The sequence below is a fragment of the Coenobita brevimanus genome, chromosome 72 (assembly GCF_032717465.1).
Source record: "Coenobita brevimanus isolate Jiangsu-jjx chromosome 72, ASM3271746v2, whole genome shotgun sequence".
Classification (NCBI taxonomy): Eukaryota; Metazoa; Arthropoda; class Malacostraca; order Decapoda; family Coenobitidae; genus Coenobita; species Coenobita brevimanus.
The window spans coordinates 14,661,208-14,675,214 of record NC_137025.1 but is presented as its reverse complement, the minus strand read 5'-3'; the positions used below and the strand labels follow the sequence as shown (position 1 = coordinate 14,675,214).

At 42.4% G+C, this 14,007-nt stretch overlaps 1 protein-coding gene across 1 annotated transcript in view; it reads right to left on the bottom strand.

Moving 5' to 3' along the window:
* Positions 1 to 6,819: 6,819 nt before the first annotated feature.
* The window catches only part of CLS (cardiolipin synthase), an 85,446-nt gene continuing 78,258 nt past the window's right edge, over positions 6,820 to 14,007 (bottom strand). The window contains exons 7-8 of the mRNA XM_080278074.1: positions 8,070 to 8,230; positions 6,820 to 7,033 (exon numbers count right to left, since the gene is read on the bottom strand). Coding sequence (XP_080134200.1) covers positions 6,934 to 7,033; positions 8,070 to 8,230 — 261 coding nt within the window. The 3' untranslated portion in view covers positions 6,820 to 6,933. The remainder of the gene's footprint in view (positions 7,034 to 8,069; positions 8,231 to 14,007) is intronic.

The window sequence follows — 14,007 nt, the reverse complement described above, 5'->3', positions numbered from 1 at the left end:
GGTTGCTGGTTCTTTGAAAGCAGTGATAAGAAACAGGGAAGTGAGCATGGAAGTGAAAAAGTTACTACATGACAGTATTGTGATACCAACTCTAACGTACGGAAGTGAAGCTTGGACGTTGTTGGAAGGACACAAGTCAAGAGTGAGAGCCGTGGAAATGAGTTATTTAAGAGGAGCCTGTGGAGTCACATGGAGAGACAGGCTGACGAATGAGGATATAAAGGAGCGTTGTGGTGTTGATGTGGATGTGATAGGAAGCGTTATGAGGAACACACTGAGGTGGTTTGGCCATGTGGAGAGGATGGAGGGTCAAAGACTGACGAAGAGAGTGTATGTGAGTGAGGTGGAGGGGGAAAGAGGGAGGGGGAGGCCGAGGATGAGATGGAGAGATGGGGTGGAGAGGTATATGAGAGAGGGGTGTGTGAGTTGGGAGCAGGGGAGTGAAATGGCGGGGGACAGGGTGACTTGGAGGCGATTTGTTTGTGGCTACCCCAAATGGGATTGAGGCGTCAGGCAATAGATAGATAGATAGATAGATATATATATATATATATATATATATATATATATATATATATATATATATATATATATATATATATATATATATATATATATATATATATATATATATATATATATATATATATATATATATATATATATATATATATATATATATATATAAAATGGAAGGTAAATTTACCTACCTGAAATGTTTCTTCTGTATTATATCAAGGTTTCTCCCCATCTAAAATCTTCTAGTAGGGATTATTAAATACTGTACTCACTACCAGCAATCTGTGCGGCCTGAGAAATAGCTGTAACAATTAAGAAAGGTTTCCACTGTAATTTAAAACGAGATGTAGTTTACATACCACAAGACTAATTACAATTCTTTGCTCCTCACTTGGTTAGGTCCACTATGCTGTGTGAAAAGATAATTCAACTCCCCCCCCCCAAAAAAAAAAAAAAAATCCCCTAAATATTATTGACAATGGAAACCCAGCCTGAGGCCCTAACATCAAACAAGAGGTAATATGGAACTGGCTGATACTGTTACCCTAACTTCTCTTCAAAGAAATGCTAAAAGGTTTACAGCCTTTACTAGATCTATGACAATCCAAAATAAGAATACAGCAGTCTACCAAAAAATGTTTCCATCTGCCTACCCATTCCCCGCCCCTACCAACAGGTCAGTATCTCAGAATAGCCTCAGTGAAAAAACAGCAGACCCCCAGCTTACACAGCTAATTTCTCAACTAAGCTCCTTGTGTACCCTATACAGAAACAGCATAGTGGGGCCCTCCAACCAATTATAATCAAGAAAAAAAAAAAAAATAGTTTTTCTCAACATTAACCCCTACCAGGCTAATTCTTTGTATGGCAGTTTATCTTCCCTGAGTCACTGGTTTACAATCAATGTAAATTATACCTCATTATGAAGCTTGCAGCTTGGCCTGTACAGACCTTCACTGTGCCTCATATGTGTCTGCAGCCTGGTAAGAGTTGATATTAAACAGATTTACAATGACAAATACTAAAAGGTGTCCAAATTATCTTTACAACTCTAAGGCAAATGTTTCCCTTGACATCTTGTGTGAATCTATGGTACCACAGTACCAACTAACTGTCAAGAGGATGGTGCACCACCTCACTGGGGTCTGGTTGTTCAAGAGTTCTGAAACAATACAAGGTCTGTTCAGAAAGTGTCCAACCTTAGGATCTAAAAAAAATAAATAGCTAACCTGTTGAGCTAGGACACTAATCCCCCTCAAAGTAGGCCCCTTCTGACTTGACACACACAGCCCAGCATTCTTTTCACTATTTGAAACATTTTTAAAAGTCGGTTTTCAGTATCTCCCACAGGTGCTCCATCGCATTCATGTGAACAAATTCTGCGGATAAACATTGCTGAAGACATGTTGGAGTGTGCAAATTGTGGTCCAGACTTTCTGAAGACTGTTATCACTGGAGATGAGACTTGGGTATAAGAGTACGACCCAGAAACCAAAGCGCAATCGTCCCGATGGACGCATGCAAGGTCTTCTCAAAAAAATACACGTGCACACACACACACACACACACACACACACACACACGAAAGGTCCGCAGCAAAGGAAACGCATTGTGAGTTTTTTTACTACTGTACCCTCACGTCCAAGACGGGTTTGTCCAAGACGTTTCGCATCCAAGACAGAAACCATAAATAATAATCCAAAATATTGCTGTAATACAGTTGCATACATCCAATACGGAACCTACAGTTCATAATGGTCCACATCTGAGAATACAGCTATGACGGTCTCACCTGGTCCATCATGATTCCCATGCCAGGGAGAGGGACGTGGTTGACATGTTGTCCAATAAAATATTGGCATCTGGTCACGTGATGAACAAGCGTTTCCTGCATTTATCTCCCTCACCAGTGCATCGTGGACACACATACTGTGTGTTGCGCTCAGCGTTTGCCCCTAGGTTACTGCCTCTCCTTACTTAACCATGCCTAGGAAACCATCTGCTAACCCCTTGAAGCACTGCCATCTACCTCAGGCTACTAAGCTGGAGATAATTGATTTACTAAGTTGGAGAAATAGCTCAGAAATGCACTTTCAAGGTCAGGAAATTTGTTTTGGTGCCAAATTAGGTCTAGGAAGATGTTCTTAGGGTTTTTTGAAGATTTTGTGGCAATATTAATTTTTTCCATAAGGTACTGTGTTGGTCCAAGACGTTTTTCGTCCTAGACGGGACCCTCAGGTGACAATATTACCGTCTTGGATGCGAGGGTATTGTACCTTGGTGTTGTGCACCTTGAATATGCACCACAAGGTCAGACTGTCACCAAATATTACTACCTTGACGTCATCTGTCGTCTTCGTGACGGAGTTCGGCAGAGGAGACCAGACCTTTGGAAAGTGGCAAGTTGGAAGCTGCACCATGAGAATGCCCCTGCCCATTCTTCTCAACTGATTCAGGAATTTTTGGCCAAGCACAACATCCCTCAGGTCCAGCAGGCTCCCTGCTCACCAGACATAGCTCCATGCAACTTTGGCTATTCCCCATGCACAAAACTCTGCTGAAGGGTTCCCGATTTGAGACAAGAGAAGAGATCATGATGAATGTGACGAAGCACCTGCAGAAGATACTGAAATCCGATATTGAAAAATGTTTTGGGCAGTGGAGAGAATGTAGGATATGTGTGTCAAGTCAGAAGGGACCTACTTTGAGGGGGATTAGTTTCTTACCTCGACAGGTTAGCTATTTATATTTTTTAGAGCCTAAGGTCGGATACTTTCTGAACAGACTTTGTATATTTCCTAACTAGTGGACTGGAAGAGATGGCACAATTGCTTCCCACCACACATGGTGTCCACAATGAAGTATACTTGTTGAAGTAGCTTAACACTGGTGTGCTTGGCCAAGCAGACCCACTGACCACAGGTAAACAACTGCACCTATGAAGTCATCCCATAGGTTCCTTACACCACTGATACTGTGTCTGAGTCTTAGTGTGGCAAGTACTGTACTGAACATTGCTCCATTATGGATGCGTGTCATCTGTGACTCTATCCAACTTGAAGCGAGAGAAAATGCTGAGGGGAGCCGGGTGATGTCCTGATCTTAGCCTAGCTTGGTGAAGTTCATTATCTCTATTTAAGAATGTTTCAGATGGGTGAATGTCAGGAGGTGGGCTTAAAGTTTAGTGTTCTGACCGAGGTTTTGTATTGCCGTGTGTGTGTGAAGAGAGAATGTAGGTGTTTCTTCACTACTTGCGTAGGAATCTCTCTGACATTTTCTCTTTAATATGCAACAAACTGAATGAAATTATCATGGTGTTTGTATCTCTAATAAAATTCTCCATCCACTCACTCAGTGTAGTGCTGCTTTGGGTGTCTGGTCTTTCCTCTCTTCCACCCTTCCTTTTGTGTCTTTCATTCCTTCATTCTTTCCCCTTTCTTCTGCCTACGGGTCACTTTACACTCCCTCTTGTGTCTTTCTTTTCTTCATTCTTTCCTTTTCCTTCTGCATATGGGTGACTCTGCACTAAGTGACAAGCCAAACTGTTTCCTGTACACCTGGAAACCACTTACTATGCTAGGTAGTAACCATATAACCAAATTATGGCGTTAACTGGGGTAATTAAAGTGCTCCAATCACATTGAACCTAAGCAGGTTTATATCCAAGGGGTGGTTGGGGTTTATCGCTCATGTAATGTCACTCAGGGATGAATGAAGCTGGTCACTCTCATCTTACATGTCAGGACCAACTTGCCTACCGCCAGGTTCCTACGCTCCTCATGGTGCAACATAGGACTGGATGATGGATGGATGGATGGATGTAATTCTCCAGTTATAAAGATAATATGTGAACATCCTGTATACTGGCAGCTACTAACACTACTGGTACCACTATCTATCTATCTACTGTATCTATCTATAGCCAGATACCATAATCCTGCAAAGAGTGACTGTCTGTCTTTGAGTTAGTTGCTTTACAGGGAGGGGCACTAACCATCCGTTATCCCACTTGCTGACACGGAGGGAACACATATGGGTTGGTTATATGGTTACTATTCAACAATGTAAATGGTTTCCTGGGTTAGGAAACCATTAAGCTTGTCACTCAAAGTAAAGCCACCTGAAATGGAAAGAAATGTAATAAAAAGTGACAGAAAAGATGGGAAAAACAGCAAGAGAGGAGAGTAGACAGAAGAAGAACGATAAAAGTGAAGGAAGACATAGGCAGGTACCCTAACTACCATCATTACCATACTACAACCACTACAACTATCATCACTAACACTATTACAGTTATCAACACTACAACTATGATTACTGTACTTATCACTATCTTGCTGAAGCTTTCTACTTGGATCAATCTGTGTTTGTGGGGGATAGCACTGTGTGCTTTGTGAATTATATTTGCAACGGCTGCATAAGCATAAGAAGTGTAGACAGAAAATGCACAAGCTGAGGGTCCACTCACCCATTGTAGTGCTGCTCTCAGGTGCCTGCCCTGTCCTCTCTTCCTTCCTTCCTCTTATGTCCTTTCCATTCTTTCTTTCTTCTTCCTTCTATCTACGGGTGACTACACTGAGTGACAAGTGAAGTGGTTTCCTGTACATCAGGAAATCTTTAACTACGCTAGGTGGTAACCATATAACCAAACTATGAAGCCTGGTGGTTTAGTGGGTAATTAAGGTGCTCCGACAGGATTGACCCCGTGTCAGTTATATCCATGGCGTGGTTGGGGTTTATTGCTTGCATAATACACACTCAGGGATGAGTGTGGCTGGTCACTCTCATTTTAAAGTCAGGACCAACTTGCCTAGCCCTGGGCTCCTACACTCCTCATGGGGCAACAGAAGATAGATGATGTATGTATGTAATAAAGACGAGAGTTTATCTTCGTGAAATTCATATGGATGAAGAGGAATGATCTGAGATGGACATGTAACTATCACTTACATACAGTTAACATAATATCATTAAGCACCACTTACATACAGTTAACATAGTATCATTAAGTAACTAATAAAAATTAACAGTAAAGTAATTAGGTTTGCTGTAAATTCTGCAAAAGAAAGAAAGTCTGAATGTTAGTTAAATTAAATAATTCCAGAGATATCCATCCTGAAGACTCCACCTGGTTATGTAAGTGTTTATGTGATCGTGGTGGTAGCAGTGGCAGCTGTGGTGTGTGATGACAGCTGTGGTTGTGGCTGCAGTGGTTAGAGTTAAGACAGTGATTGTGATTGTAATGAAGGCTATGATGTGTGAAGAGAGTTGTGGATGTGCCGGCCATGATGGTGGTTGTGATGATGGTTGTAGTTGTGATGATGACTTGCTGAGATGGTGGTTGTTTCGTAATGGTGGTCAGTTATTTATGGTGACAGCTGTGATTGTGATTGTAATGGTGGTGGCAGTGATGGTGGTTATCATTGCAATGGTGGCTGTTATGATAACTGTGATTGTGATCACAGCAGGCATGATGGCTGTAGTAGCAGTTGTGATAGTAGCTGTGTTGATGTTGAAGTGGTGGGTGTGAAGACAATTGTCATTGAGGTTGAAATGGTGGTTGTATCAGCAGTTATGACTGTGGTACTGGTGGCTGTTGCTGCTAAGGTGGCCCTTGGCCCTTCTGAATGTGAATAGATGGACTGCAGAAATCCACTCACTTCAGCTGGACACTCCCAGATTGTCTGTTGAAGTTAAGGATCATATTTCTAGCAAAGTTTGTAGATTCTGAGACACCTCTTCCTCTTAAAACTTACTTTCTCTTGCCTGTTATGTCTATTTATTTATACTGACACAGTCTGCGTTTGTAACAAACAAGAGAGTTGTTAAGGCATGCTGTACATAATAACTTGCTGTGGAAGATGTGCTATGTGATCTACGAAGTCCATTGCAACAGAAATAGGTCCTTTGTTGCTGAAGAATATTGCCTTGACATGGCAGCATCAATTTATCTCAAAGGTGAAAGCCTGCTGAACACACTGCCTTGACATGGCAGCATCAATATACTGTATCTGGAAGGTGAAAGCCTGCTGAACACACAAACTCTCCTGAATACCCTCTGCATGCCCATCTCCCAAATGATGGATGGTGGGCCAGAACAATGGCACAAAACCACACTCCTAGGTCTTCCTCTCATTAGCTTGGGAGGCTTTCTAGCACCTCTTCCTTGCAAATTTTTTTCTCTATATGGCATGTCGATAATCTTGTTTTTGTTTTTTATACAATCTTTGTTGGTATCACAAAGACATAAATAACAAACAAGACAATACTGACACATAATATGCAAAATAAACTGCTGAGGAAAAGTTATTGAAAGCCTCATTTGTTCTGGAGAATATGAACCCTAGACTAAAGATGGTTTTGATGGCTGTAGTAGTGGTACTGTTAACAGAAATGGTGGTGGTGGCCCATGTGTCATTGCTCTCGACTCTCCATGGATCTGAGGAACTTGTAGGTGTCTCTGGAGAAGATGTAGCTGATCCCAGAGCTCAAGGTGGTTGCTGCTGTTATCCACCTGGGGACAGCAGAGAAAAATAATGAGAGTTTCATAGAAATACATAAATACACAGACCACTCACACATTACCATCCCTATGAGGCGGCCTGGCCATAACATTAACACTCATACAGTACACAGGCTACAGAAGCAAGAGAAACTGAGAGCACAGCAGAAGGCTCTCTCCCCCACCCTCCAGACCCTCTGGCCTTTGCTGTACAGGAAAAATGTGTGAAGGAGCACCTTGAAGGATTTAAAAAGCCAGAAGGAAATTTCATGGGACCGGAAGAAGGTAAAATATAATGGAAATGGAAAGGCTGAGCATGCAGCCACATATTAATTCCAATCTTAACCATGCTGCATGCACTTTTATTGTAATTTTTTTATGTACAATGGTAGAAGGAATTTCTGATCCACAGCATCATTTTTTTTTTTTTTTTCTTTTGAGAGAGAGAGAGAGAGAGAGAGAGAGAGAGATTCATAGCATATTTTTTTTTTTTTGAGAGAGAGAGAGAGAGAGAGAGAGATTCATAGCATTTTTTTTTTTTTTTTTTTTTTTTTGAGAGAGAGAGAGAGAGAGAGAGAGAGAGAATTATCCATCATCCAATCTTTTACTGCCTCATCAGAATCTTCATTAACCTTTGTTGAGCTGCAGACCTCATATGAGGCACAATGAAGATCTACATGAGCCAAGCTGCAAGCCTCATATAAGGCACAATTTACACTGATTATAAACACTGACTCAGGGGAGGTAAACTACCTAACAAAGAATCAGCCCAGTAGGAGCTAAGACAAAAGTGACCAGTGTCCCTTCACTACAATAGCTTTAAGCTAAATTAAATCATCCAGTGATGGCAAGCAATGACATAATTACTAAAGACTGTTCCTTATTCATTTTGTCTGACAGATGTATGATTTAAATCTGACAGATTAGATGTACAACTGAAGTCACTTTAACAGACAGCTGAAAAAAAATAAATAAATAAATAAATAAAAAATAACTCTGAGGAACACCCCTGTTGAGATAACACTGGTAATAGGTGCACGTCCCTCACCAAAGTGCCTTGAGCATGTAGTGGTCGGTGCAGGCAAAGACAGGGGCAGCAAGGGCAGCTGTGATAAGGCTCAGTTGTACTGCAGTGTTAACCTTGCTCAGCGTGGTGGGGGCTAGTTTAGCTGTTGCATGGGTCGCATCGAAGTAACGCACCAGGGTACGCTGAAATACACCACATATTTGATAGAATAATATGTTGTACATGGGTGTATACAGTCTATCTATCTATCTATCTATAGCCCGACGCCCTAATCCCGCAAAGGGTGGCCGCAGACAAAACGCCTCCAAGTCACTCTGTCACCCACCATTTGACTTCCCTCCCCCCAACTCACCCCCCCCTCCCTCATATACCTCTCAACTCCATCCCTCCACCTCATCCTCGGTCTACCCCTCCCTCTCCCTCACCTACATACACCCTCTTAGTCAGTCTTTCATTCTCCATTCTCTCCACATGTCCAAACCACCTCAGCGTATTTCTCCTAATCTTTTCAACCACATCCACATCTACCCCACAACGTTCCTTCACTTCTTCATTCGTCAACCTGTCCCTCCACGTCACTCCACATGCTCCTCTCAAGTAACTCATTTCCACTGCTCTCACTCTTGACTTGTAATTCCTAATTTATCCAACATAACAGAGCCAAAGGCATGTCCGGAAAATAGATCTGTCTGGATAACAGACTTCTCTCCTGGTCCCTCTTCATACATAACTAACTTTGAAGGCCACTGTACAGTAAAATGCCACTACAGTACACTGTACAACACTTGTTCCTGTTGTTTTACACTATCTGGTCAAGCAAACCTATAAACCACTGCCAAACAATTACCATAGTCAAGCAGACCTATCAAGTGTCAACATTGGCATGTTGGGGGACGCCCATAGCCTTCCACTCGGCATTGCATCTGATTCACACCCAGACTTCTAAAAAGTAGTGAAGTGAGATGCTTGGGGCTTGGTGACAGTTACACTCACACATCTCACTCCTATATATATATTCTTTCTCCCTCTCTCTCTGTCTGGAAAGGGAGGGGGAGGGAGGGAGGGAATGGTCCATGATGGAGAGAGAGAGAGAGAGAGAGAGAAAGAGAGAGGAGGGACTGATTCTCTCTCTCCTCCCTTCCACTGGAAAGAGAGGGGAGGGACTGATTCTCTCTCTCTCTCTCTCTCTCTCTCTCTCTCTCCTCCCTTCCCCTGGAGAGAGAGGGGAGGGACTGATTCTCTCTCTCTCTCTCTCCTTTCTTCCCCTGGAGAGAGAGAGGGGAGGGACTGATTCTCTCTCTCTCTCTCTCTCTCTCTCCTCCCTTCCCCTGAAGAATGAGGGAGGGAAGGAATGGAGAAGATGGGGGAGAGAGAGAGAGAGAGAGATGACCAATGTTATGCCTTATCACCTCATTTGTTTATTCGCAGGGACACCGCTTACGTCATTCCTGTGTATATTCTCTCTCTCTGCACTGAGCACATCCACTTTCATTTTTACTTCACATATTTTCATTTTCAACATCACCTTCATCTTCACCTTCCCTTTCATTTTTACCTTTGCTTATACATTCACTTTGACATGCATATTCACTTCCATGTTCACCTTCACTTTCATATTCACCTTCACCTTTACACTCACTTTCACTATTACTTTCATTTTCACCTTCACTTGCATTTTGACTTCTTCACTTTCACATTTACCTTTACTATTAAGTTCTCACCTTCACTTCTGCCTTCCATTCTTCTGTTTTCTCATTCCTCTTCACTTTCACCTTCACCTTCACTTTCAGTTTTACCTTCACTTTAACCTCTCTCTCTCTCTGACACACACACACACAAATTACAAAAGGGGGCTAAACTACAAAAAGGGCAACTATCATGACCTAAAGAAGTACAGTAATCCCTATACTACCAGGACACCCGATTCCAAGACATTTTGGGCCTGGGCCTTCAGGGGGGGGGGAAAAAAAAAAAAAAAAAAAAAAAAAAAAAAATCCAACATTTTTTTCAACCGTATTTTGAATTGGCACGCGAAGCCAAAAACAGCTGTGTTTTGCTGCGTAGTTCCGCCAATGTCCGGCAGGGTGACACTGCCTCCTCTTAATTTCCTGCCTACCCATCGTCGTGAGTGCAGGCTTGTCACCATGGCTGCCCATGTGCTTGTTTTTGTGGTGGTGCCCTACCTGCTGCAGGACTGCTTCTTTTTTTTTTTTTATACAAGAAAGAAGGAACCAAAGGACAGGGGCCCACAAACTGTTCCCTCCAAGAAAAAAAACAAAAACAATACAAAAGAAAGCTAAATTCAAGATCCGTTCATTCGAGATGCCTGGACACACTGCATTTGAAAGACTGGAGATCATAGGAAATAGGAAATACAGACAGAGGGAAACAGTTCCAGAGATGACCTGCTGCATAACTGAAGGACTGGGAATAACAGTTAACTCTTGCATTAGAAAGTTGGACAGAAAAGGGATGAGGGTTTGTTGCTAGACGGGTGCTACGCACCCGTTGTAGTGGTGGAGGGATGCAAGCAGACAGTTCAGAGGAGCAGTGACCATTGAAGCAACGATAGAAAAGAGATAAAGATGCAACAGAGCGGCGAAGAGACAGAGGTTGAAGGGAGCCAGTAAGAGAAGGAGATTTCTATCTATCTATCTATCTATTGCCAGATGCCATAATCCCGTAAGGGGTGGCCATTTGACTTTAAGTTATTTGTTTTACGGGGAGGGGCACTAACCCTCCACCAACTCACTTGCTGACACATAGGGAGCACATATGGTTTGGTTATATGGTTACCACCCAGCACTGTAAATGGTTTCTTAGCTTACAGGAAAGCATTTGGGTCATCATTCAATGTACAACCACCTGTAAAGGAAAGAAAAGCAATAGGAAGTGAAAGGAAAGATGGGAGAAATTGGAAGAAAGAAGGGCAGGCACAGAAAAAGAATGATAAAGGCTAAGGAAGAAGTAGGCAGCACTACATGAAGTGAGTGGATGATGGTCACCACCACCTGTGAAAAGCCTTTGACTCCACTCTATTGAGAAAAGCTGTATGTGGGGAGCCTCCCCACACACGAGAGTTGTACTCTACACAGGGGCGAATAAAACCTGTGTATAAAGTCAACAACTGTGCATGGGTAAAGAAGGTATGGAGTCGGCTTAGCACATAATTTCTTGGAAGCAGATTTTACAAGAGTTGCAATATGATCTTTCCAAGATAAGTCCCGAGCGAATGAAACCCCAAGCATGTTCAAGGATGATGCAGGGTTGTGCTGGATATTATTAAACATTAGTGGATACTCTTGTGGAAGATTATGCTGGGTTGATAGGTGTAAAAACTGAGTTTTTGATGTATTAAAAACAACAAGATTATTTTTACCCCAGTCAGAGATACGAGCCAAGTCAGACAATAGGTTTGTCATAGCCTCATCCCTTGCTTGTTGAAGTAACTGCTGAGATGGACGTTGCGGGAACCGAATGGAAAGGTGAAGGGTGGAATAATCAGCGTACAAGTGGATAGGGTTTGATGTACAGCTTAGAAGGTCATTGATGAATAAAAGGAAGAGAGTCGGTGATAGGACAGAGCCCTGAGGAACACTACTGTTGACAGATCTAGGAGAAGAACGATGGCCGTCTACAACAGCGGCTATAGAACGATCAGAGAGGTCTGCTGCCTCTTACTCGTGTGTGTGATGATGGCCCCACCACCCTAGTAAAGGAAACGAGTGGTTCTGACTCTGGAGAAGAAAAGGGAGATATTAGACAAGGTGGATGTGGGATGGTCGACGTCCCACATCCTCCGAGAATTCAACCTGGCCCGCTCTACCTTGTTTGATATCAAGAAATCCTGGGACAAACTCACCCAGCACACTTGTGACTTCGCATCGAAGACCAAACGCAACGTGCAGAGGAAGGTTATGTACCCTCCCAGGTTTGCAGAAATCAACCGCTCCATGCTGATTTGGTATTGTCAACAACGTGCTGCTGGTGCGCTGGTGCTTGGTACGGAGTTGGAGGCTGCTGCCGAGAAGTTCGCAAGGTTACATGACACCCCAGACTTCAAGGCATCTGAGGGTTGGCTCTTTGCTTTCAAGTTATGGCATGGACTTACCAATTGTAACGCCCATGGCGAAGCCCTGGAAGTCAACGAGGAGGGAGTAAAGTAGTTTCGGCAGAAGGTGCCACTGTACATTGGTGAGTTTCAAATGCACAGCAAGTAAGAAAAGAATGTGCAGTGCTAAGAAACTAGAATTCAGAGTGCAAAGGCTTAAGTGCAGAGTGCAACACTGGTGAGTTTCAAGTGCAGCGCAAATAAGAAAAGAATGCACAGAGTTAAGAAATTAGAATTCAGAGTGCAAAAGCTTACGTGCAGAGTGCAACACTGGTGAGTTTCAAGTGCAGCGCAAGCAAGAAAAGAATGCGCAGTGTTCAGAAATTAGAATTTACAGTGCAAGGGATAACGTGCAGTGCAACACTGGATTACTGTATATGCTTCAGGTGCATCATTTTATTGTCAGAGTCTGAGAGGAGGCGGGCTATTCATTGCAACGACCACGGATGTGTTGTAAGTACCCAGGATACTGCTTAAAATTTTCCATACTCATCTCTAAATCCTCATTCTCTGGTTCCTTTTCATTTATTTCATGCTTTCTGTCCCTTATTGGTGTGAATAGGGTCTTAAATAGGTGCTATGTGTGTCTGGTAGGGAGTTGTGTAGGTGGTTTTCTGAGTTAGGCTGGGTTAGGGTCCATAAGTACCTGTCCAGGAGGCATTTTCCCAATTCCCGGACAGACCCAATTTCTGGACATGCCTTTGGCTCTATTACATCAGATATTAGAGGGAATACTGTACTTCAACGATATAAATTGGAAGAAAGGAGCTAAGAGGACGATATAAATGTTATACAGTATGTATAAAAAATTCTGTAAAATTTACAAAACAGGAGTCCATAATTATGTCCCACTGCACAAAGACACGGAAATAAGGATAAGGAATTGGTTTAATACTGATTGTAAAAACGCAAAGGAGAAAAGATTTGCTGTGGATCAGATACAGACGACATAAAAGCGAGAGAGCATATAACAACTACATGCAGGCAAGAATTATACATGGATAAGGAGAGCAGCTCGAAGGCAGTTTGAGGAAGACATTGTAAATAAAAGTACTGATCAGCTGAAGTTGTTTTACAGCTACATACGAAGCAAAGCAAAAGTTAAAGATAAAATACAATCCATCACAGATGAGGGGAAAATCTGTACCAATGAAGAAGACATTTATGAAGTACTAAATGAAAATTTCCTGTCAGTTTTTACTAAAGAAAGCAGATTTGCAAGAGATGAAAACGAACAAGAATGCCCATACATATTAACAAATATATGTATAAGAAAACAAGAGGTCCAGGAAGAGATGACGAAATAAGACGGGAAAAGCCAATGGCCCTGGCAAGATTTTGCATTGGGTATTACAGGAATATTAAAAAAGAGCTAAGCAGTCCATTACAATTAATATTCAGAGAATCCTTATGACAAGGAAAACTATCTGATATTTGGAAAAAAGCAAACATTGTGCCCCTTTCCAAGAAAAGAAACAGACAAAATCCACATAACCACCAACCATTATCACTGATCAGCATTGTAAACAAGATGTTAGAAAAACTGATACGAAGACTTTGGGTAAATCACCCAGAAAAAAACAATACGATAACCATTCATCCATCATCCAATCCTATGTTGCCCCATGAGGAGCCTAGGAGCCCGGGGCTAGGCAGGTTCGTCCTGACATTTAAGATAAGAGTGACCAGCCTCACTCATCCGAGTGGCATTACGTAAGCAATGAACCCCAACCACCCCTTGGATATAAACCTTCACCGGCTCAATCCGATTGAGGCGCCTTATTTACCGACTAAACCACCAGGCACCATAATTTGGTTATATGGTTACCACAGAAATGCTGGCCATAG